The following is a 21,800-nucleotide window of genomic DNA, read 5'->3' on the forward strand; positions in this document are numbered from 1 at the left end:
TATATATATATATATATATATATATATATATATATATATATATATATATATATATATATATATATATATATATATATATATATATATGTATATATATATAACAAAAAAGGAATAACTGCAATACCTGATTTAACTCGTAACTCTTTACAGCTTCATGTGCATTCAGATAATTATCAGTAATACCAGTCAATGTAAGAACAGCCCGTTGATTATTGGTAAGTTCCAGTATAACACTACTTGGTGACTGTGTAATACCAACAACTCTTCCCGTCACACGATCACCATGTTCGAATGTCTGCAAACTGCGATTCTCTACGAAATTTTCTCAAAAATGCTATGAATTCTGAAAACCCCTCACTTATATTTCGAAAAATTTTAAGTTATAGTCAAAGAAAATTCGACCTCTCATGTCTTTGTTCCTCCAAAGAAGTCGCCAGGATATCATAATTTGTCTGTAAGTTCTTATTTAAAAAAACCCAACAGGCTCAAAGAAATAACCTTTCGTGTTTTTTTTTAAGGTCATTTCCAAACATTTTCGATGTCTCAACTTGCCACGTCTATTCTTGTAAACATTCACTCCGATAACTTGTGCAATTAACTTTTCGCCAGGTTCAAAATCGATGTCAACTAATGCTGATGCATCATTATTGGTCGGGTTGGCCAACTGAATCATAGGTATATTAACAAATTTAAGTGAAAAAAGAAAAAAAAACTACTACATTGCTATTTTTGATACGTTGGATTGCGTTTCACATCCAATAACGTGAATAGTGTGAACATACCAGATTTTCATCGTACAGATTTTGCTTCCTGATGACACCATTCCATAGTGGACTAACTTCCACTCTGACCACTCCAACATGAGGTCCATTACATACAAAAACAGGAATAAATGATCCGTGCACATAACTTTGTGGGTATCCTAGAAGAGACTGCTTTCTCTTTGTTTCACTTAATTTCCATGTTTTCATCGTACATTCTGCCAAACGTGTCACCTAAAATATATATATGTTGATTTGAATATATTTCCTGTTGATTTGAAATATGAATTACAAAATCAGCAGAAAATAAGTCATACAATACATGTATTTTGACAGGAATTTGCTTTACTCCAATCTTATGTGATGAATTCTATAAATTTTTGGTACACTCGAATATTTTTCACTTACTGCCTGATTTTGAAGAATAGTTAGCAAGCTAATTTAAACATTCCATTGATTCAAAAGCGATATAAAATTCAATCAGAGTTGTCGTACATTGTTTATTTTTTCGAACGACTTTTAAAACTTGGAGTTTACCATGGTAAACATGATTTAGTTGTCTTATTGTTGATATCATAAAAAAAATTAAATCAAACATAAATCAGCAAAAACAGGGTTAAGAAAAAAGAACTTACAACAACCATTTTTTCGCCTTTTTGTGTTCCCTTTCCTCTTGGTTTAGAAAGATCTAACTTCTCCATTTTTTGCTTTAGCTTCGTGAAACACATAATTTTAACGTTGACTGTTTTACCTTTCCTTTTTTTCAAAAAGCTTTGAATTGGCTGTGAAGTTTGATCCAAAAAGCTTTCATCAAATTCCGATGCATGTAAACGTCCTAAAATATAAATTTATGATGCATAAATAACATTTTATCAAGACCAGATATGTTATAGAAATCTACAGACTTGTCTTTGGGCAAAGACAAATCCTATGGTGTCATAGGAAGACTAGGAAAAGCAGTTGAATAATGTAATGGCTTGGAATTATCATCTCTGATACACACTTGCTGACATCGCAACCATTTCGGTAACAGCAAAGAAATGAAGGAAATTCTTACCAATACTGCCATCGGGCAACTCTAACTCAATAGCGTTGTACAAATCACCTTTGGACCACATTCCCATAACTTTTGCAGTGTAAATTTTGAACTGCTTCAATTTCTTCTTCACTGCTGACTTGATGGGTGTCTATAACACAGGATCCAAATATGTAAACAAAAAAGTCTGTCGAAAAAAAAAGCAATTTAGTAAGAAAACTTCACTACTCAGGAAATCTTCAAAGTGGTACTTAATCAGCAACTAAGCAATCATTTAAGAAATGATATCTAAGTGTAAGTCTCACAATGTTTAACGTCAATAAACTACGCTGTGTTTAATACAGTATAGTTTACTAATGTACGCGAAACTACACTCTTTAAGTCTTGATAGGAGTCATTAATAAAATAATAATACTTTAAATTTTCTATGAATTAGTCCGTATTTCTTCAATATTTCCATTGCAGTTCCAATCATGACATTTCCAGATATCAGTTTGGGTGTGATTATGCATTGATTGCTATTTTCATCTACAATCATTCTTATCAATGCCACAATACTACAATCATCTTTAATCTCTCACTTTCGATTTCATCACAATCAAAATAAGCAGTAGTAATAATCATTTTTTTTTAACCTGTCACCTCCCTCTATCTCAATTTGGATTGCATTTAATGGTTTTCTCCGTTGACAAGTCGAGCTGAATGTGAAATAGGTGGAATAAAATGATTATTTTTTATGTTGATACACGTGATATCCACTATTTATATTCCTAATTACACTATAGCGTGTAAGTTAAATAGAGGTAGTATCGATGATCGCATTTTTTTTTTACAGCACAGACTTAATGACAATAAATGCTCAAAAAAAAATCTGGAAAAATTAAATTAACTTAGTATAACTTTTTATTAATACGAAAAGTTATAGCTTACCTAAATCTACAGAAGTAATATTCACATTCGGATGTAATCTCATTGGGATGGAAACTACAAAAGCCGACTTTTCAGTTTCTACTGTCGCAACTGCATATTCTCTTTTGTGTAACCATATTTTCGCATCGAATTCCTTTTTACTGCATAATAGTGATTGTAGTTTCTTCTGCAAAATTTCACCGAAAAATCAACGACTAATGTTGAGAAATAGAAGTCTCAACTGCAACAAGACCAAATTTTGGACCAAAAATATTATCCAATTTACAGATGAACTAAAAATACATGAGCTCTTCCTAGAAAAAAGTGGAACAGTTTTCAAGCAATTTACAAACATAACTTAGCCAACAAGTTAATTAAATTGCGCTAGAAGGTTGATATCACGAATATTCTGTCACGAATAAACGAATATTTTATTTAATTTATTGGCGGGAAGATGAATAAAGAACTGTTTCCACGATAGTTCACAACTACAACTTCTGTTCCGTACCTCATTCAAATGCTGAACACCACCATCCAGAAGGAATAGAACCAATTCACAGGTTGGCAATTTGACATCCAAAACCAATGCCTTCGCACAACTTCCTTTCTAAAATTTAAGAAAAAGGAAAAATCAACCAGAGCTTTTGAGAGAATAGTTTCGATTCAAATCCAAAGTCCGTCTGTAATCGTACAAATTTATCCCTTTCGAAAAAAGAGTTCCCAAAAAAAAGACAAAAATAACTCTTTCAATACTCCCTGCACCCGATTTTCTGACGAAATTATTAATTAAAAACCACTTTTATACTGTATTATTCCATATTCTGAAAGGAAACCTGCAGAATATTAGTGTTATTTATCGCGCATCCCTTCAAATCAGGATTGCTAGCATACTGCACAACAACACTGCATTCTGAAATCTCTACGACCTTTATATCGATACATTCGCCGATTTCCGGTACTTGCGAATAGTTTGGATTATTTGCTATAAACCAGTTCAATTCCTCCAAAGAATAATGTACTATAGATGGTGCAAAATAATCAAGTTCAGCACCAGGAGGTATGCAGAGATGTGCCTGAAAAACATGCCGTTAGAAATTCTGTCAATTGTTAAAAAATGAATTCACAGTAAAGCAAAGAAAAACTGTAATAAGGGAACATTGGATTATAACAGCAAAAGTAATAACGTCACAATGAGCTTACATCCAAAATTAAAGCAAATCGCTTCCTTTCCAAGTCGACTGATGATACTCGTGCCACAACAGTCTGCCCTATTTGAAGCTCTTCTGAAGAATTAGTTGAAATGTCAGATATAACATATAAATCAAAGATAATCATGAATTCAGAAAATTTTTAAAAAACCTTTTTGATCTAATCAGCAACTTACGCATTGATACTGGCAGTGCCATTGGACGTATAAAGCGTGCTGGGGCTGTAAGAGCTGAGCCACCCGCCAATTCAACAAAATATCCCATTTCCTTGTGCTTCCGGATGATATTACCACAAACAAGTTCTCCTTTCGTAAGGTTTTGAAGGCCAGTGATGCGTGGATGTTTTTCTAACCAATCGATCATGAAACGTTTACTCGTCACCTAAAATATAGGTTATTTCAATCCAACTCATTCATTTTGAGACATGTACACGATAAGAACTAAAACATCAATAGTCTAATCGCCATTATATAACTTACTAAAGTGTACAGTCATTTGCTTTCTATGAGCCCCTGAATCAAGTATAGATATTAAATGAATAGTCCTAACAATTAAATTTCGGAAAGCCAAATAAATTTTGATCTGAAAACTAAACCAACCTTAAGATTTCCGGCAACATCACCCAGTACCGTAACTTTTGGTAGCACACTTCCAAGTGCAATGCTTTCGCTTAGTGACGCAAACGGTAAATCAAGACAATCACTCAACAGTTCTTTCGGAATAAATGCTTTCACTTTTCCACCCTGAATTGAGATTGATTTCTATAAACAAACTTCATTGCAATCAATCAACGTGATATTCCCTACTCCTCTCTTATATGGACAAGTGAAAAATACATTAAAACTAGATCATCCGCAGCATTAACAATGTGTGCAAACCAAGTAATATATTAATGAATCCAACAACAGACAATGGACGAGAATAACTGCTAATGAATAATTAAAATGAGTTGAAGTTGAACGAACCAATTTCTTCCCTAGCCGAACGGTAACGTTCAAAATCTCATTTGGTTTTGACTTATTATCATTCGACAAAATATTCATAACAACTGCCGAAAAAGAGACAGAATTTCCTCCATCGATTAGAAATGGCTGAAGTTAGAAATGCACAAAGAAAATTACAAATTCTTTCGGGAAAATTCATGACACTAAATTTATTTGCATCTACTTTTTTTGTCAGAAGTGCGGAGTTGCTTTATAATCAATAACCTGGTTCTAAAATTTAAGTAACCAGAAAGCAGGAAATCGAAACCCTTCACCAGGAATGTTATCTTCATTCAACCGTAATAAAGACAATTTATCTTACACATCGCTCATCACTAATTATTCAGCTTTATCCTACGAAGCTCCATTTAACAATACGAACATAACTCATTCTTATCCATCGATAATCGGGATTAAAATCAAACCTGAGCCTTTGCTATTTCAGTTCCATCGTTGGCCGCATTCGCTACTGCAACTAACATACGTCCACGTTGTGGATCAACACTAACCACTCGAACTCGGACTGTGAGACCAACTCTTTAAGAGAAAGAAGTCAATATTCAATTTAATTTTATGGATCTCCTTTCATAATAGATTGAAACTAAAATGAAAAAATATCGATGTTTTCAGAGCTTGATATAAAAGTACAGAGTGACAAAACATGAAAAAAAAGAAAAAGTCAAACATACTTTATATTGGTTCCCAATCGCTCTGTCTCTTTCGGAAACATAAATCCGCGAGTTCCACCATAAAAACCTATAATGAGTCCACCACTTGGGTGCTGAGAAACAATGTAACCAGTGGTTATCGCATTAGTTGTAACCTCAGCATAACTCTTGATGACTGTGTCTTTATTTGTTGTAAGAGACTGCTTATTTGTCAGAATAAGTCGTTCTTTCGCTTCATTCACAGTCAAGATGCGACAGGTTAGCTCGTCACCTAAAGGTATAAGAAATGTCTGTGCATAGAAAACATTGGAAGAGTAACAATTTTAGGAAATAGCATCACTTCTAGAAACCTGAACCACATATTTAATTTCACTTTCCGCAAGAGTAATAATCATCAAATATTACGAAACAAATGAAAAAAAGATTTATATTAGCGAAACAAGGTTTATACAACTTCACGCTTCGTTTTGCCAACATTAAGTGATCTACCGCCGTGTTAAATAAAGAAGACTTTCCCGACAACACTATTGCCGGGTTGAAGAGTGGATGACTGATAACTTTGATAATAATCACGGGACAAAATAACCCAATTTATAAAAAAAAACCTAATGAAGTTGGAAAGAAAATTTACCAACGGCGAAATGTTTGTCGATTCGTGTGATCAATTTGTCGGAAAGATGGATTTTAGGTATAAATCCAGGGATCGAATTATATATTTTTACGAACAATCCCTTAGGTAGCACAGATTCCACCTTTGCGATGACTTTCATACCAGGAACAGCATCCTGCAATGAAAAGGTGGAACAAATTGATCAAAAAAAAAAAATCACCCAACACTTCCACCACGAAGCTGCAAAGTGTGAAATCCACTGAAGCCATAATTTGAAAATGTCATAAGAAAAAACGACCAAATCAATAAGTAAAGAAAAACTGTTAACCCGAATTTTATGGAAGTCAACGTACGCCCATCCTTAGAAAAATAATAATGCTGTAAGCAGAACCAAAATTACCTATTTGAAAAGAAGCCTTACCTTTACGCAGACCATTTTTTGTGCTAGAATATCTTTCCGTGTCGCAACTATTAATATTCTCTCAACCATTTTAAATGATAGCACACGTGTTTGATGTATTGTTCCCTTCTTGTATTCAACATGATCTGAAATATTAATGGGAAGATTTGATTACTACTAACTCTGCACCACTGGAAAAATTAACATTGTAAATCCCACTGAAAGACGGATTTTGTGTCATACTAAATTACATTTATGCAAATGAAAGAAAAGCATAATGAATGTTTAACTAAGCAAAATAATTCTGCAACTTAACGCTAGACATTAACACATCATCTTCATTGGTTCAAAATTAAAATCTGAAGCTAGTTCCATATTAAAATTACTAAAACAATTACCTCATAAAGAATTAAACGGGTTGCTTTCAATTATTGCACGCAAGTTCAAAAATTAAGAGAAGTTCAGACAATGGAAAGATAATGATGCATGCAAACCTTCCAGTTCAGTTTTCCTCGCAAATGCTGCAACCAGCGAATTTCTTTCATCTCCATGTAGTACCAAATCGAAATTGACATCACCATTCTTATTCACATTGCTTACCTTACACTCAATAATATCACCAGTATGGACATTCTGAAAATCAAAAACAGGAAAAAAAGAAAAGGATTTGTAAGAAGCATTACGTTATCATACCAATTAAAATAAACCTGTTAAAAATTCTTCTAGTTTTTCGAAATTAAAGTGAAACGAGTGAAAAACCACTTAAATCGTTAAAAGACCAAGCATATATAATTCACGAGGAACGAGCAACCGTAATGTGAAATAAAAAAGCAACGACAGTGATTGCTCATAGTAGTGAAAAATCAAGTAAAATTGATGCCGGATTTTTCGCCGGATATGGTCATATATGGCTCCATCGAAAAAAGCCTGTCACGCCAACTGTTAGTTATTACCGATTGGTTATTAGTAATAAAGGAAAGGCAAAATACCTCAAAATTAGTTCGTTTTGCGAACTTACTAGCAGCAATAATATCTGGATGTCCATTTAATGCTAATAAATTGCTATTTTGTTGACAAAACATCACAATTGTTTTAAAGGACTTCAAACACTTGAATGAGTCGTTGCGATATCGCGGTGGCAAGTGTTGCCTGTTTACATATCCTTTTATGTCTGAAATACTTAAGAATGGAATCACCAGCAAACAAAAAGAGAGAACTTCATCTTTTAAAATAAGAATCACCGTTATTACTCTAAGGTATTTCTATTCTGAATAAAACTAAATTATATCCCGCAAACAGGACAGGTTCTTTTACTATGTTTTTTTCTGATTAGAACTAAATTATAGCAATTTCAAACTCAATTTTAATTTTGAGCATTGGTGATATTACTGACAACCAAAATTTGGTAAAAACAAATTCTAAAAAGTCATCTAAATCTATAAAATTTACCATTCCCAATGTTGACATAAACACCACTAGCAGTTGGTTGCAAAGGATTTACTAGAAGTAAAGTTCCTGGCATTAAATCGTTAAGTTTAAGGTTCTTAACGGCGATATCATCCAAACATTCCATTTCAGGAACCGCCGACAGACTGACGACTCGTGACTTCTACAATAAAAATAATTTGATTTATGCAAATTTCGGGAACACTTTTAAAATAAAAGAATTATTGTTAAAATTAATGTACAGATGGAATTTAAGTCATCAACCAGGAAAAAAAAATGGTTTATATTTTGAATAAAGAATGGTTTATATTTTCAATATACCATTATCTAAAACTGGAAAATTGGTCTTACTTTATTTGATGAATTTTCATTCTGTATTCGCAATAAAAGCGGTTGTCCTTCTATTAAGCTTTCCTTTTGAAAAGTAGGCGGTAAATGTTTTTCTGCTAGAAATCCTTTTAATTCAACTGACTGCAATCCAAGATTAATAATAACACCTGTAACAGTCATTTCTCCTTAATGCTGTTGAGAAAGTGAAAAAAAAAAGTGAATAAAACGGAAAACTAAACCTCAGGTAAAAAGTAACGAGCTTCCGGAAACTGTACCTTTATCTTCCACACTTTCCACAACACCATTAAGCACAAGACCATTGATTAGAGCACCAGGATTGAGATGAACATTTACAATCAATGGATCACAACTGACAACAGGATATGAAGCTTTTTTTTTTTCTTTTGAGTCTCTGAAAAACGAACAAATGAAAATTACACTCCCATTTTCCTGTTTATTTCAATTCATTTCTATGTGCAATTGCATCATTTCTTCCCAATCAATCGAGTACTTGATTGTTACAGCAGTTCGTTGGATTTAATTGCTGACTTATCCATATCTTCAATAATGCTAGGTCACGAAGTTCAACATAGAATAATCTTCAAATTTTAAAATTGATTTGCCTTTAAATATGCAGGCGAATATGGTCATCCAGTGCAAGTTATATACTAAACACAAAGTATCTTTGCCAAAATATTTTTTTAATCTAGCCACTTTATAAACCGTAAAGAATCGCACGTCTAACTCTAAACAGCCAGTAAAGGACCATACACTTTCATTTTGCATTACACTGCGACAAATTGTTCAGATCGGACTTTCTGGAAACTAAATTTAAAAAAGGAAAGTTGGAAATTATGAAAATACCATGAATTTCTCTGCCTTTTATGACTTTAAATGCTAGCATTTGACCAACTTTGAAGACATCTTCCAATGTAAGAGATGAACTTCTAAGTGTTCCCAGCATTAAGTTGCCAAAATTTTGAACAGGTACTTTAACGACTACACCATCCAAACATTCCAGCAGTATTTCTGCTTCTTTAATCTAAACAGAAGCATTCATGGAAGAATTCAACAAAAAACTTCTGGACCCAATTATTTTAAGCTTTCACATCGAGTTATGTGAAACAAGAAGGTATCAATTTATCTCAAAAGCTTACTTTCATAACAACACCCAATCCGAGCATTCCCTCAGTGAGAAAGTTCGGAGTTATACGCTGATTCCATACACCATCATATTCAGACTTTGGCTCATTTTTAATTGATTGTTGCTGAAAATGCCAATAATTTTGGTGATTTTCACTACTCTATCTATGTGCATACTATCAGTCAGTTCTTTACAGTGCATTTTTCAAAATAAAATGAATAATATTGGGAATACTATGTTATTTATTTCGCAACACTATTAATGTATCATCATCGTTATAACTACTACTGTTATCACATTTATTACCAGTAACCACCACTGTCACTCACTGTTATGACCATCACTCACTGTTATGACCATCATCTTCTAATCTTTACCGTAATTATTATTATTATTCAATATTTATCACTACCACTGTAGTAACCACTACCACTGCCAGTACAATTATAAGCATAGTTTTTGCTATTGAAGACTTCCATTATCACTGCCATTATTAGTCTTGTTAATTATTAACATTGCTACACTAAACTATACCATTTCAATGTGTTTAAATCTTTTTGTATTTACTCATAAATTGATGATAAAGTGCGAATAGATGTGATGAAGACAAATGTTAATTGCAATAATGAATGATGGTATCACTGTTATCACAGTTAATACTGTTTCCAACATGGTGCGAAAATATAGCATGAGTCGAATGTTACGTTACTTATTCCCTACGTGGAATCATTTTCAACTTTAACCAAAAATTTACCTTTACGTTCGTTGTTTCATTATCACCAGAATATATTCCACGACGTTTTCTACTTACAGACAAGTCTTCACGTGGGAAATCGATTTCCATATTTGCTACTTTTCTGAAATATACGGTCTTCACGTTTCCTAGAACCGAATGGTTTACATTTCTACAATAGTTTTGCTCAGATAACCCTTCATCCTTTCAAAAAAAGAAGAAAAAGAAAAAACCAAGGCGTGCGTCAGGATATAACAGCAACCGCGTTAAACTGTTAAATCATGATGGTTTGTCATGTTGGCCAGGTGGAGTGGTGAGTAATTGCGTGTTGGGTGCTAAATTTTTGCGTGTTATGTTGTTTGTTTGCATTCTAGGTGAATTACTTTTTTAATTTAAGATCGAAATTTGTGATTGCTACATACGGAACTTGGGTTTTCTGCACTAAGATTCCTAGCGATACATCGCTCATATTCAACCTATATGGATACAGATACTATTAAACTACACTATTTCACTATGTTTGAATTTTTTTTACAGTACTCAAAGATTCATTATAAAATACGAATAGGATGAGTGCAAGAGACGCTCATTCTGTGCAACAAGCGCGAAGTGTTGTGGAACAATTACGTCGTGAACGTAATTTACGTCGTACAACGATTTCTCAGACGGCTAATGATTTAGTGCGGTAAGATTACAATTTTTCGAACTTTACATAGTGCTTCAGTCACTACAGTTCTGATTTTTTGTGACTTAAACAAAAACCATTATGATGGGACTACTTTTGATATAAGGAAGTTTCCATTTACAGTTGATTTAGAAGGGATATCTGGAAATATACGTATAAAATAGGAAGTGGAAAAGATGAGAATTCAGTTTTTCGTTTTTTATACGTGTTGTGTTCCTCAGAATAAAGGATACTAATGATTTCAAGTGTCATGTTTTTTTCGAAATTTTCATTTTGATGTTTGCAATTAATTTAAAAGCTGTCGTCGTTGAAATGCATATGGAGATTAACTTGTTATCCTTGTTCAAATGAATTATTGTTTAGCTGAATCTAGGCATAATCCTCGAGCATACTGTTAGCTTCAGTTGAATGAGCTTATTCCAATCCAGAATTAGACAGTTAAGCTTGCTGTGTCCTCTTTCGGATGAATATTTGGAAGTGGAACTGAGGAAAAAATCTTTCTCTTTGGAAAAATTCTATAATGAATAGGGAACGGTGTCACTTATTCCAACGGCAAAACATTCGTTTTATTAATTCGTTGAAGTTGCAGGTATACGCAAGATTGTCAGAGAGATGATATATTGCTGACGGGTTTTCCGAATGACAAGATGAATCCGTTTCGGCCTAAAAGCTCTTTCCAATGTTTGCTACTTTAAATCGAAGTTATTATCAAATGCCACGGAATGGAAGGATGATGCTGCCAAAGCACATTATCGCAAATCATTAACATTGTTTCTCTTCTGCCACATCTATCGAAATTATTTCATTTTCTATTAATTATGGTGATGAATAAGGCAACAATTTATCTGGAAATTTGAATATTTGCGGAAACTTTCGCTGGAAAAGTAAGGAGTCTCGGCGATTTTAAAATAAATTTAAGTTTTTGGAATGGAGCAAATCGGGATTTACCATGGAGATGATATATCCTTGCTATATGAACCTGTTTTTTCTTTCTTTTCACTCCGTCATTTTCCATCTCCTGTTCAATTTATATTCATTATTGATGAGCTTTATTTTAAGCTTAGTTTTTATAAGTTTCAAAACTGATTCTCTTCACTCATCTTTTTTCGCCTTACAAATATCGTCGATGTGCCATTTTTTACATTTCATTGTAAAAGCTTCCTTATGCTCTTACGCAAAAATAGAATTTTTTATAACTGTGGTAATGAAGCATATCTATCGAACAGACTCATCGTTAATCCAATCAGAGATTGTAAGACTTGTTCCTGAAGTTTGTGTAGAGATTGTAGGACTCGTCCCTGCAGTCTGTGTAGTACTATTTTTACACACATTGCAACGAATAAATCGAAATTTGTATCGTCATACACTATGATTTAGCAGTCATATGTTGTCATTCAGTTGCTTAATCCTTAAATCTACCGTTGGCAGACTGCGTTACAGCAAAATCTCAAATATTCACAATAAACTAGTATCTGTTCTATGTTCATGAGTCCTCTAGCTTTACTTTGTTTTCTTGTCAGTTAGTACCACAGTTAAGCATGAAAAGCATTTCAAACGTCAGTAGAAACCGCTGAGACAACTTTACTCATTAAAATTTTCATAATGAAATTCCAAACATAAAATTTAACATGGGAACATCTAATAGGAACTATCAACCATTAGTTCATCGTATTCCTTCTTTTTCAATCTTCCCTTTTTTAATTTCCTGAGTAATGCGAAGTCTGATCCGAGATCATCCATGTTCTCTTTTGTTTCGCTATGTCGTCGCTTTTTCGCTGAATTTTTGGATGCTTGCCTAGCGTCTAACTTTTTCTGAGTTCTGCCTGCCTGTAAGAACTTTATGAGTCTAACAACAGTAAAACAGTCCATAAGCACGTTTATCCATCCATCAAATTGTCGGTGAAAGATAGGAAGGTAAGACACGCCAGCAAATATGGTTAATGTGAAATCAGTCCTCACGCCTCTAACTTTTACAAACATCTATGTTTCAAATATATTACGATTCTGAGTTAGAGTGATAAAAACTTGAATGGGTCTCCGACTTTAAATGTGTTGTTTAGAGAGTTTCGAAATCGAAAGTAAGGAATGAGAACAGACATAACGACAAAATGCAACCTTCGTTAAGATTCGAAAGAAAGAGACTTTATTGAAAATTTAGCTAGAATACCTTTTTCAGTGGTTTATCTTCGGTATTCAAAAGCAGTAACTTTTCTTGCCTTCGCTTCTCCTTTTCAGCATTTTTATAAGGTATTTCTGAAGTATTTAAGTCGCAGCGTTTAAAGTCACTTAAATCGCTATGATGAAATTCTTTCATACGCGGAAGACGTAGCAATCCATAAGCATGACCATAACCAACAACATCCAAATCTGCAATTTAAAATCGAGAGATATTTCACATATCTCCGTAAAATCTAAGATTCAATTTTTTGAATCTTATTATTCGGTTAATTGCTATCTTGTAAAATATGAATAAAATGAAACAAAAAAAAAACAACTACCTTTAGATGGACACACTACATTGCAATCATGACGTACATACGATTCGACGAATGACATGAACGCCCTAGTACCACACTCTAGGATTTCTCTGAATGAGTTTGATTAGCTATATAATGAAGCTTTACAAGCTGTAAAAGTTCCCAGGATAGCTTATATTTTATACGCTACTTTCCAAGCCATATAAATGGCATTATATCCTTATTGAATCATTATACGGCCTAACAACTTATCGATGATGGGATGGTGGGCAATGTACTGATAGTGGATATTGAGATGTGGAGATAATGAATTCTTTTTCAATTTTTCTATCAAATGAACAAAAGTCTTTCGAACAAAACTTGTAAAATTTAGATTATTTTTTGAAATAACCGCAAACAAAAAAGAAAAAAGAATGCACTACTAAAGATATAAAATGATATGTACAAAAAACATATATATATATACATATATATATATATATGTATACCGCTCTTTTGAAGCCATTTTAACAATCTGTTGTCTTATTTGTTCCGTTTCATTATCTTTTTCCTCTATATTTCCTTTCATTTCAGTCAGCGAAACTTTTTCGTATTTTTCAATAAATTCGATGTAAGCCGTTTCTTCTGGCGTGAGGAACAATACATTATTTCCCATTTTACCACACCTTGCACTTCGACCAGCACGATGGACAAACCAGCTGGAAATTTTACAGACCTGCATTTTGACCACCAATTAACCAGTAAGTTAAGCTTTCTAAACATAATGTAGAAGGATATTTAACGATTCCTCCATAACTAACACACGAAATATCTCATCTTGAAGTTTAAAAATGAATTGAAGAAAACGACATAGCTTTTTGCTGACATTCTTTGTATGCGTTTTTCCTTGTATGTATTATATATTAGTCATTTCTAGTTCACGCATTTCTTTCGATTAAGCACCAACAAGTTTCTTAATTATAGCGCAATTCTTCAAAATTAATGTTGCACTTCTTTGGATTAGAAATTTTACGCAAAAATTTCGAAATTATAACGTCGAAATTATGCTCGATTTACGGCTTTCTCGCTATAATATATATGAATACTAGTACCCACCATTTAATTTCACATTAAATGAAGTACTAATTCAAAACAATCGATGAAAGAAAATTTCCAGCGACGAAGGAAATTTCCAAAAACTCACCGCAGATGCTTGAAGGGATCATTGATTCTAATTTCCTATTAAGTGAGAAATAAACTTTATCAAAGTAAAGAAAAAAGCATGAAACAAAAACCTTGTTTGCTTTGGTACGTCAAACTGTACGACCCACTCGATGTTATCAACATCGATACCTCGAGAGAGTACATCTGTACAGAGCATCAGTGATTTGCCAGTTCTTCGGAAACTTTGTAACTGTAATTAAAATTAAATTAGTCGAGATTCGAATAAATGAACCAATTTGAAATCCTAAAAATTAGAAGTTTTTGGGCATACTCATAAAATAATGCTTCACGCTGTGAAATAATAACTTTATAGAACGTGAGCTGTGTATATCAACAAAATGTAAGTTAACTTGAATTAAAAGGAATTAGCAGTAAATCAAATACTGAGATGCGAAAAAACCATGCCTGATTCTCTGCTTTTTTTCTTTTCTTTCCATGCAAAGCAAATATTTGTCTTTTTTGAATAAGACCCTTCAGTACTATCTGCATGTATTCAACACACTGACATGTTGAGAAAAAGATTAGTATTTTTGATTTGGGATGATTTCGGATAAATTCTACCAACAAATACAACTTTTGATCAGCTTTTACTACCTAAATGTGTTGAATTCAAACATAAGGTAGATTTGAAGGTCCATTCAGAAATTTCGTTCAAGAAAATTGAACTTCAGAAAAAAAGAAACAGAGAGATGAAAATTTACAGCAAAAGTAATGAGTAGCCCACTACAGTGAGATAAAGTGTAGGAATCTGAGACGGGGCAATGCCCTTCAGTATATTCCGAACTACTTGAAAATGTCTGCTTTATAGCAGCGGGAAAAATGGATTTCTTTTTATTTCTGTGATTGCGAATATATTTTGTAATGAGCAATTAATTTACATATAGTATTTTTTGAATTTCCGAAACAATTTGGAGCTAGATTAAGAGTGGAAAACGCACCATATAAAAGTTATTCAGTGTATTTGGTGATATCACTTCCACCGAATCAACCGAATCAAGTACTGCACCACTATTTGTAATTGTAATTTGTGTGGGATTTCTATAAAAATTTAAGAATTCGACCTCTTCTTATCCAAGCATAGGATGTATACTTGATGATTCGGAAATGGTCATGAAAGTAAATTACCTTAATCCAAATTTCACAATTTCTTCCATTTCTTTGGCTTGTGTTGCAGAGAATAAACCAGTCCGTCTCTGTTTAGGTAGAGATTCCAAAATTTCTGTCATGCTAAAATGTAATGAGTGCAACAGTGTATGCTGTTGCATTAATTTTACAACTGAAAGTATATCACAAGCTTTAGCAAGCATTTGGGTTAGTAAAAAAGACAGATTTTTCGCTTACCTAGCTTTGAAATTGGAATCGGTATATCGATCCGCTTCATCAATGATCAGTATTTCAAGGGCTTTTAAAGCTTTTTTGAAATCTAGATTAGACGATATTAATGACTGTAATCTTCCAGGAGTAGCTATTATTACTGCTGCGCTAAAAATTGAAATTTTTATATTGAATAAATAATCATTGTATCCTATAAACATGCAGGCATATAAAAGCATAATCAAATACTCAAACACTGTCAGTACTAGCAACTCATTTACTTTTACGAAAGTTAGTTACAAAATTACAATTTCAAACTTAAAATTATAAACGATTATAGCTAAGTGATACATATCAAGTAACACCACCATCGATGCTTAGTTGTGCTAGATGAAGAATGATGAAAAAAAAAAGAAACTTTAAAGACTGGACTATTTTTGAGTCGCATTTTCCTTTCTTTCCACCAATCATCACACGCATGCTGACGGGGAGTGCATCCGCAAACAATTTACAAACTGCACCAACTTGTTTTGCTAATTCGCGGCTTGGAACAATCACCACTGCACCTATTTCATTTTCTGGCCAAATCTTCAATGCAATTAATATCACATGGAAAACATGATTCGACGTAACACATAATTCCCAACAAGTTTTTGGCTTTAGCATCGTATAAACATTCGTCTGATTCCACAAAAACTTCCCGGTATCAACTGATTTATCAGCGATATTTTATAATACTAGCCGACCATATTGCAAAAAACCATACCTTTTTCTTTGTCCATAAAATAGTGAACAGTGGTAAAATATATGCGAGAGTTTTTCCGGAACCAGTTGGTGCTTGTACAATAACATCTTGAAACTTCAACAAACGCTCTATTGCTTGTTGCTGAAAAATATACAGCTCACACACCAATATATTTTAAAGAACCTCTTAGATTCATCGTGAACATACGTTGTCTTAAAACTGCCATTTTTATCTGACATACCTTCCATAATCCTCTCTACTTGTTAGAAGCGTAATCCGTAATAAAAAAAAAAAACTCTGCAGTACTATAGTACAAATAGCAGTTGCAATTCCATGCCTGACTTTGATCAGCAAGTTTAATTTGTTCGTGAACTAGAAAAGACTGAGTGGATTAGCTTTCTTTAGCATATTCAACCATATGTTTATTATGATTTACACTAATTAGAAAAGCATCAATTCGATGTTTGGAATCCACCAATTTCAAAGGATTGTTTGACTTTTTCGGATTATTCATTAAAAAAAAAGGACAATAAGGAATAAAAGTAAATATGTGATCGTTCTGAAGGCGCGAGTACTACTGGAGAAAATAGCTATTGGTATACGCTTGTGGCAATGCTTAAATCCCAACCACCTGATTCAAAAATGTCATAAAAAAACTACCTCCTTTCACAGAACCTATTCCTTCACTTTTTTTCTTTTGATAAATCTAGACGAAGTTATGGAAATATTGAAAAAGCAAGGACAAGATCCAACACATCTTACTTTATCCAATCTCGCATAATTCTTTTGAAAACCATTTCGCACTAAATTATTGTTTACAAATAAAACCAAAATATTTTTTTCTATTTCAGTAAGCAATTTCTATTGGCTGTAACAATTTCATCAGTTTACAAAAAAAACATTCAAACGTTGAAATAAGGTTTGAAGTTCATAATCAACAAAGAGAAAAAACAAATTAGGTCAATCCATCCAGTTAAAGGATTCTCGAAGAAAACAGGTGCAAAGCAGACCTAAGCCAGCAAACAGAGCTACTGAAAAAAATTATTCAGAACAAACAATCTATGGTCAAAATATTCCAGTATACAACAACAGATCATAAATTCTCATAATCTGGAAAAATATTTGGCCTTCTATATTCAAGGTCCGATAATTCATTGGAACTTATATGTGTGCTTGTAACATCCCAAACAGTTACTATTTGAAATTTATAGGCTGGACGTAGCTCACTGCAGATTAAATCTATAAGATAACGTGCTTCTTTTCTTCTAAATATATAAAGATCTCAAATTTTGAAAGCAGAAAGGATATCAACAGTTGCTTCGACTCCATGGAAAACGAAAAGGATTTGCTGGCCGTGCATCACGCCATTCACGGTTTACATTTAGTGGATATTCGCGAATTCGTATACCAACCACTTTAGCCAGAAAGAAAGCAATCAAGAAGGATGATATGACAACGATGAATGCAAACACATAGAATGTCTCCTGAACGATGATCAATTAAATGTCAATATGTCAACATTAAATGTCAATATTTTCCCAAAACGATACAATCAAATTGCTCAAATGGTAGCAAAGTTCTCAATTGTATATATTATGGATTTTAATCAAAAACAGAAGCATCTCCTATGAAACATAGTTGGTCATAAAACAAAATTGCAAAAACGTCAGGGACTCTTCCACTCGATATTTCAAAACTATAAATGCAATAAAGTATAAAATAGATCAATTAAAAAATAAATGTTGAATGCTCGTTCAATATTTTCAATATTATCTTATGCTGCTAACAATGTTTTAAGAAAGAAATTCAATTTGAAAGTCTTTCAGTATAATACAATACAGTGCTACAATGCATACATACATACATACACACACACACACGCACACACACACACACACACACACACACACCATACATAACATACACTTACAGCTCACCTCATCAAATAGTTCATTGAAAGTTGGTATCATTTGATTGGTCGTATGAATTAATTCCAAAACCCATGACTTTTTGCCTTTACGTCCGCCCGACAAATAATAATCACCCCATCGATAATCAGTGTGTTTACGCATCCTTTGATACTCAAGCACCGAATAATCACTGAAGGACAGATCTATCCTCATTTAACTCAGGAGATCAGAAATCGGATTTGTTGTTTAAAGCAAGAGCTTAAATGAATGAAAGCATTCAATATTGCTAAATGTCCAAAAGTTGAAGTAAAGCAGTATACATTGTTTGGTAACCAGAATGTCTAATCCATCAGAAACAAACAACTTAACACAAAAAAACACCAGTAAAAATAAAAAGAGTGGATGGAAGCACGAACTGCAGAAAGATCGAAATTCGCACAATAACACTATGCATAATTAAAATATGCCAATAAAAACGTACACCTAAGCCAAACCCGCTTTGCGAAAACGACAAACCCTTCCTTTTTTGATGGATTTTAATCTCGGAAAAAAACTAGCAAATTCCAATAATATTCAGTTGACGGCACTTGAATGATACGGAGTTTTAACACGTGGGACATTACGATGATTATTCAGTGGAACACGTTAATTGATGGGTCGTAACTAGACAAAGCTTCATTAAGCAACGATTCTAAACAGGGCTTAGGATTGCTGGATTGTAATCAAACATCCCATTTAAACTATACTATTAGATAAGTTATCGTTGATATTCTTTTTCTTAATGGGATAGAAAACTAGAGCGTACACTTTACCAACTTGCATTTCTTAGAGTGTATTTCTCATCGAATTTTTAAGCGAACTTCTCGAAATGAAAAAATCACTAAGTAAAATTTCCATAAATTTTGAGTGAAACTATACCACTACAATCCGTACCTATTGACTTCCTTTAATAACACAAAGTAAAATCTGCTGCGAATAGTTCGAAACACTGATATCTGAATCAAACTAGGGAATAACCCATAAGGAATAATCTTATGGTTTCACCAATTTCATAGAACTAACCCACTGAATTTAATGAACTAAACCTGAGTCGTAAATTTGCATAAGAAACAGTTAGCATCATTGATAGCTCAATTGGATATCTCACATCATCATATTTCCGATATCATTCCAAGTTACCACATACCCAGAAGTGTTACTATATTATTGGAATGTACCGAAAGAAATACTCGTTCAAAACGCAAAAACTGAAATCAATACCTGAACTGATGTGAACTGTTTAAATGCGAGTTTCTCGATAAACACAGTCAAAATCTCATTGGGTAACAATAATCGCAACTTCTCACTAGCGTCTTGCATCGAAACTGTTCCTTAAACTAAATGATGAAATCTTGGTGTCTTGTATGAAAATGAGGTTAAATATAGATGAAGATAAATATGAACTTTCAAAAACTCCTTAGTTCTCTCATAGTATCTTATTAACGGGTAAAAGATCCCATCAGAAATTTGCAACTATTTTAAAATTAAGTTTAATAGACAGTTGACACCTCCACACATTTCTTTACGTCGAAAATCCGCCGAAAAGTCCCACCAACAAAATTAACGGACCATCTACGGTGCATAAATTTCAGTTTGGGATATCTTCGAAATATTTTCGTCCCATGACAAAGTTGTATTATGAAATGCAAAATTTGGAAAATGCTTGTAGACATGTTGGTGTAGGAGGAATGCATTCACACGAATACAAAAGAAATAGCTTGCATGTTGCATATGACCTGATTGTGATTATGATGCGTGACATTGTAATGGGAAGATCATGTGACATCATGACCTCTCCTGTTAGTAATTTTAAAAAAAAGTTTCGAATTTCTGTTCTTAATAAAATGATACGAAAACTGTTTAAGTAGACGTGAAAAGTTACACGGATGTGTAAAGTATCTAATAGTGAATAGCTTATCACGCTTCAAATATGAGATTAGACTGAATTGTGTTTTAAGGTTACGGAAAATATGGAGGTGACTGAGTGTTAGTCTAATGAAATTGACACTAGTTAGAGCTCTAATTAGTGGTCGGAAAATGAATCCATTAATACTTCTTTCAGGTAGCAAATATTACATGAAAAGAACCGACTGAAGACAGCTACATTGAAAAGATTGCATTGAAGACAGCTCGCTCGATCCGATATTGCTTTGCTTGCACTTAAGATATAGTAATGATGCAATGATTTTCTAATTTTAAGCATACTTTTGCTCAAATTTTATTTTTAGCGTGTGTACATTCGATCATTGTAGGACGTAACGTGTACGGACGTACAGACATGACGTGTACAGACGTATGGATGGGATGTGTGCGGACATATACGAAGAGCTAAATTGGACAGTGACGGATGTTAATATCTGGTCGTAAACAAACATCTCATTCAATAAAGATATGGATAATTAATAAAGATATGATATGAGTATGAATAAACATTCTGTAGGTGAATATTTCTAAAAAAGTCGTAAACTCATTTTGGAATTGTCAAAACATCCAGTCAATCTAATGAAGTACTAGAATGTCGAATTTGCTTAAATTTTAGTAAGATTTATGTGTATTAGATTTAATAACATTAACATTATTCTAGATTTTTAGCCGAACATAATTTGAATCCTGACAACCTTTCAGATTCCAAATTATTGTTAAAGTTCCAGGTTCCAGCTAATGGTATAAACGCAATAGGTTTGTATTAATACCATATGTATAGATGTATATATTCACATTGATGGAAAAGTCAAATTCTTGCAGTATTATAATTATAAATCAGAAATTCCAGGCATTGTAAAATAGAAATGTAAAACGGAAAAATGTCAAAAAACCGAAAGATTCAAGAATGTTGTGTATTTCCAATACAAATGCGATAAAGAATGCAAAAATAACATCTGAGAGAATTGAGGCTCAAAAGAATGAAGACCATCTACAAATACTGGAAAATGAGCAGGAAGAAAAGGAATAGGATATTTTGAATTCTTTTCAGGATATTAAAAGTTGCCGGCATAAATTGACGCAGCTCGATTTATTATTTCGTAAAAAGTGTAAGTTCTTTATTCAGTTTATTTTATGGGATTTTTTTTGTAAAATCAACATCACATTTTATTCGTCTAAAATTTATAAGATGTATCAGAATTGTCGTCAGGATTGGTCTTATGCTAAAATCACTACATTATTTAAAGCTTATTCGGTATATTAATTATCCTTTCAG

General features: G+C 33.1%; 6 protein-coding genes across 6 annotated transcripts in view; 3 read left to right on the forward strand and 3 right to left on the reverse strand.

Annotated features, from left to right (window-relative positions):
* Positions 1–10,339, reverse strand: part of LOAG_17240 (S1 RNA binding domain-containing protein) — a gene marked incomplete at both ends in the record, with an annotated part of 15,199 nt that extends 4,860 nt beyond the window's left edge. The window contains 26 exons of the mRNA XM_020449899.1: positions 125–312; positions 499–664; positions 783–995; positions 1,397–1,596; positions 1,819–1,948; positions 2,213–2,325; positions 2,728–2,893; positions 3,215–3,313; positions 3,540–3,779; positions 3,907–3,989; positions 4,091–4,295; positions 4,514–4,657; positions 4,880–5,005; positions 5,323–5,434; positions 5,587–5,836; positions 6,197–6,350; positions 6,597–6,721; positions 7,070–7,208; positions 7,565–7,746; positions 8,025–8,184; positions 8,373–8,518; positions 8,627–8,763; positions 9,141–9,169; positions 9,265–9,393; positions 9,509–9,619; positions 10,250–10,339. Coding sequence (XP_020306508.1) covers positions 125–312; positions 499–664; positions 783–995; positions 1,397–1,596; positions 1,819–1,948; positions 2,213–2,325; positions 2,728–2,893; positions 3,215–3,313; positions 3,540–3,779; positions 3,907–3,989; positions 4,091–4,295; positions 4,514–4,657; positions 4,880–5,005; positions 5,323–5,434; positions 5,587–5,836; positions 6,197–6,350; positions 6,597–6,721; positions 7,070–7,208; positions 7,565–7,746; positions 8,025–8,184; positions 8,373–8,518; positions 8,627–8,763; positions 9,141–9,169; positions 9,265–9,393; positions 9,509–9,619; positions 10,250–10,339 — 3,837 coding nt within the window. The remainder of the gene's footprint in view (positions 1–124; positions 313–498; positions 665–782; positions 996–1,396; positions 1,597–1,818; positions 1,949–2,212; positions 2,326–2,727; positions 2,894–3,214; positions 3,314–3,539; positions 3,780–3,906; positions 3,990–4,090; positions 4,296–4,513; positions 4,658–4,879; positions 5,006–5,322; positions 5,435–5,586; positions 5,837–6,196; positions 6,351–6,596; positions 6,722–7,069; positions 7,209–7,564; positions 7,747–8,024; positions 8,185–8,372; positions 8,519–8,626; positions 8,764–9,140; positions 9,170–9,264; positions 9,394–9,508; positions 9,620–10,249) is intronic.
* Positions 10,340–10,797: 458 nt separating this feature from the next.
* Positions 10,798–11,608, forward strand: LOAG_05078 (GGL domain-containing protein; the record flags this gene model as incomplete). Its single annotated transcript, XM_003140615.1, has 2 exons — positions 10,798–10,913; positions 11,503–11,608. 2 exons carry the CDS (start codon positions 10,798–10,800, stop codon positions 11,606–11,608), a joined length of 222 nt encoding a protein of 73 aa, XP_003140663.1.
* A 943-nt stretch (positions 11,609–12,551) lies between these two features.
* On the reverse strand, positions 12,552–16,987 carry LOAG_05079 (hypothetical protein; the record flags this gene model as incomplete). Its single annotated transcript, XM_020446762.1, has 11 exons — positions 12,552–12,740; positions 13,081–13,280; positions 13,412–13,500; positions 13,879–14,088; positions 14,665–14,783; positions 15,532–15,631; positions 15,719–15,820; positions 15,935–16,075; positions 16,326–16,495; positions 16,674–16,793; positions 16,967–16,987. 11 exons carry the CDS (start codon positions 16,985–16,987, stop codon positions 12,552–12,554), a joined length of 1,461 nt encoding a protein of 486 aa, XP_020302935.1.
* Positions 16,988–17,959: 972 nt separating this feature from the next.
* LOAG_05080 (hypothetical protein) lies at positions 17,960–18,724 on the reverse strand (the record flags this gene model as incomplete). Its single annotated transcript, XM_003140617.1, has 2 exons — positions 17,960–18,136; positions 18,590–18,724. 2 exons carry the CDS (start codon positions 18,722–18,724, stop codon positions 17,960–17,962), a joined length of 312 nt encoding a protein of 103 aa, XP_003140665.1.
* A 1,499-nt stretch (positions 18,725–20,223) lies between these two features.
* LOAG_05081 (hypothetical protein) lies at positions 20,224–20,933 on the forward strand (the record flags this gene model as incomplete). Its single annotated transcript, XM_003140618.1, has 3 exons — positions 20,224–20,400; positions 20,560–20,587; positions 20,830–20,933. The coding sequence occupies 3 exons, from the start codon at positions 20,224–20,226 to the stop codon at positions 20,931–20,933; spliced, it is 309 nt and encodes a 102-aa protein (XP_003140666.1).
* Positions 20,934–21,431: 498 nt separating this feature from the next.
* Positions 21,432–21,554, forward strand: LOAG_05082 (hypothetical protein; the record flags this gene model as incomplete). The annotated part of the gene is made up of 1 exon (XM_003140619.1): positions 21,432–21,554. The coding sequence occupies one exon, from the start codon at positions 21,432–21,434 to the stop codon at positions 21,552–21,554; it is 123 nt and encodes a 40-aa protein (XP_003140667.1).
* Between the last annotated feature and the right edge of the window lie 246 nt (positions 21,555–21,800).

This window comes from Loa loa, assembly GCF_000183805.2.
Source record: "Loa loa unplaced genomic scaffold supercont3.52, whole genome shotgun sequence".
Lineage (NCBI taxonomy): Eukaryota > Metazoa > Nematoda > Chromadorea > Rhabditida > Onchocercidae > Loa > Loa loa.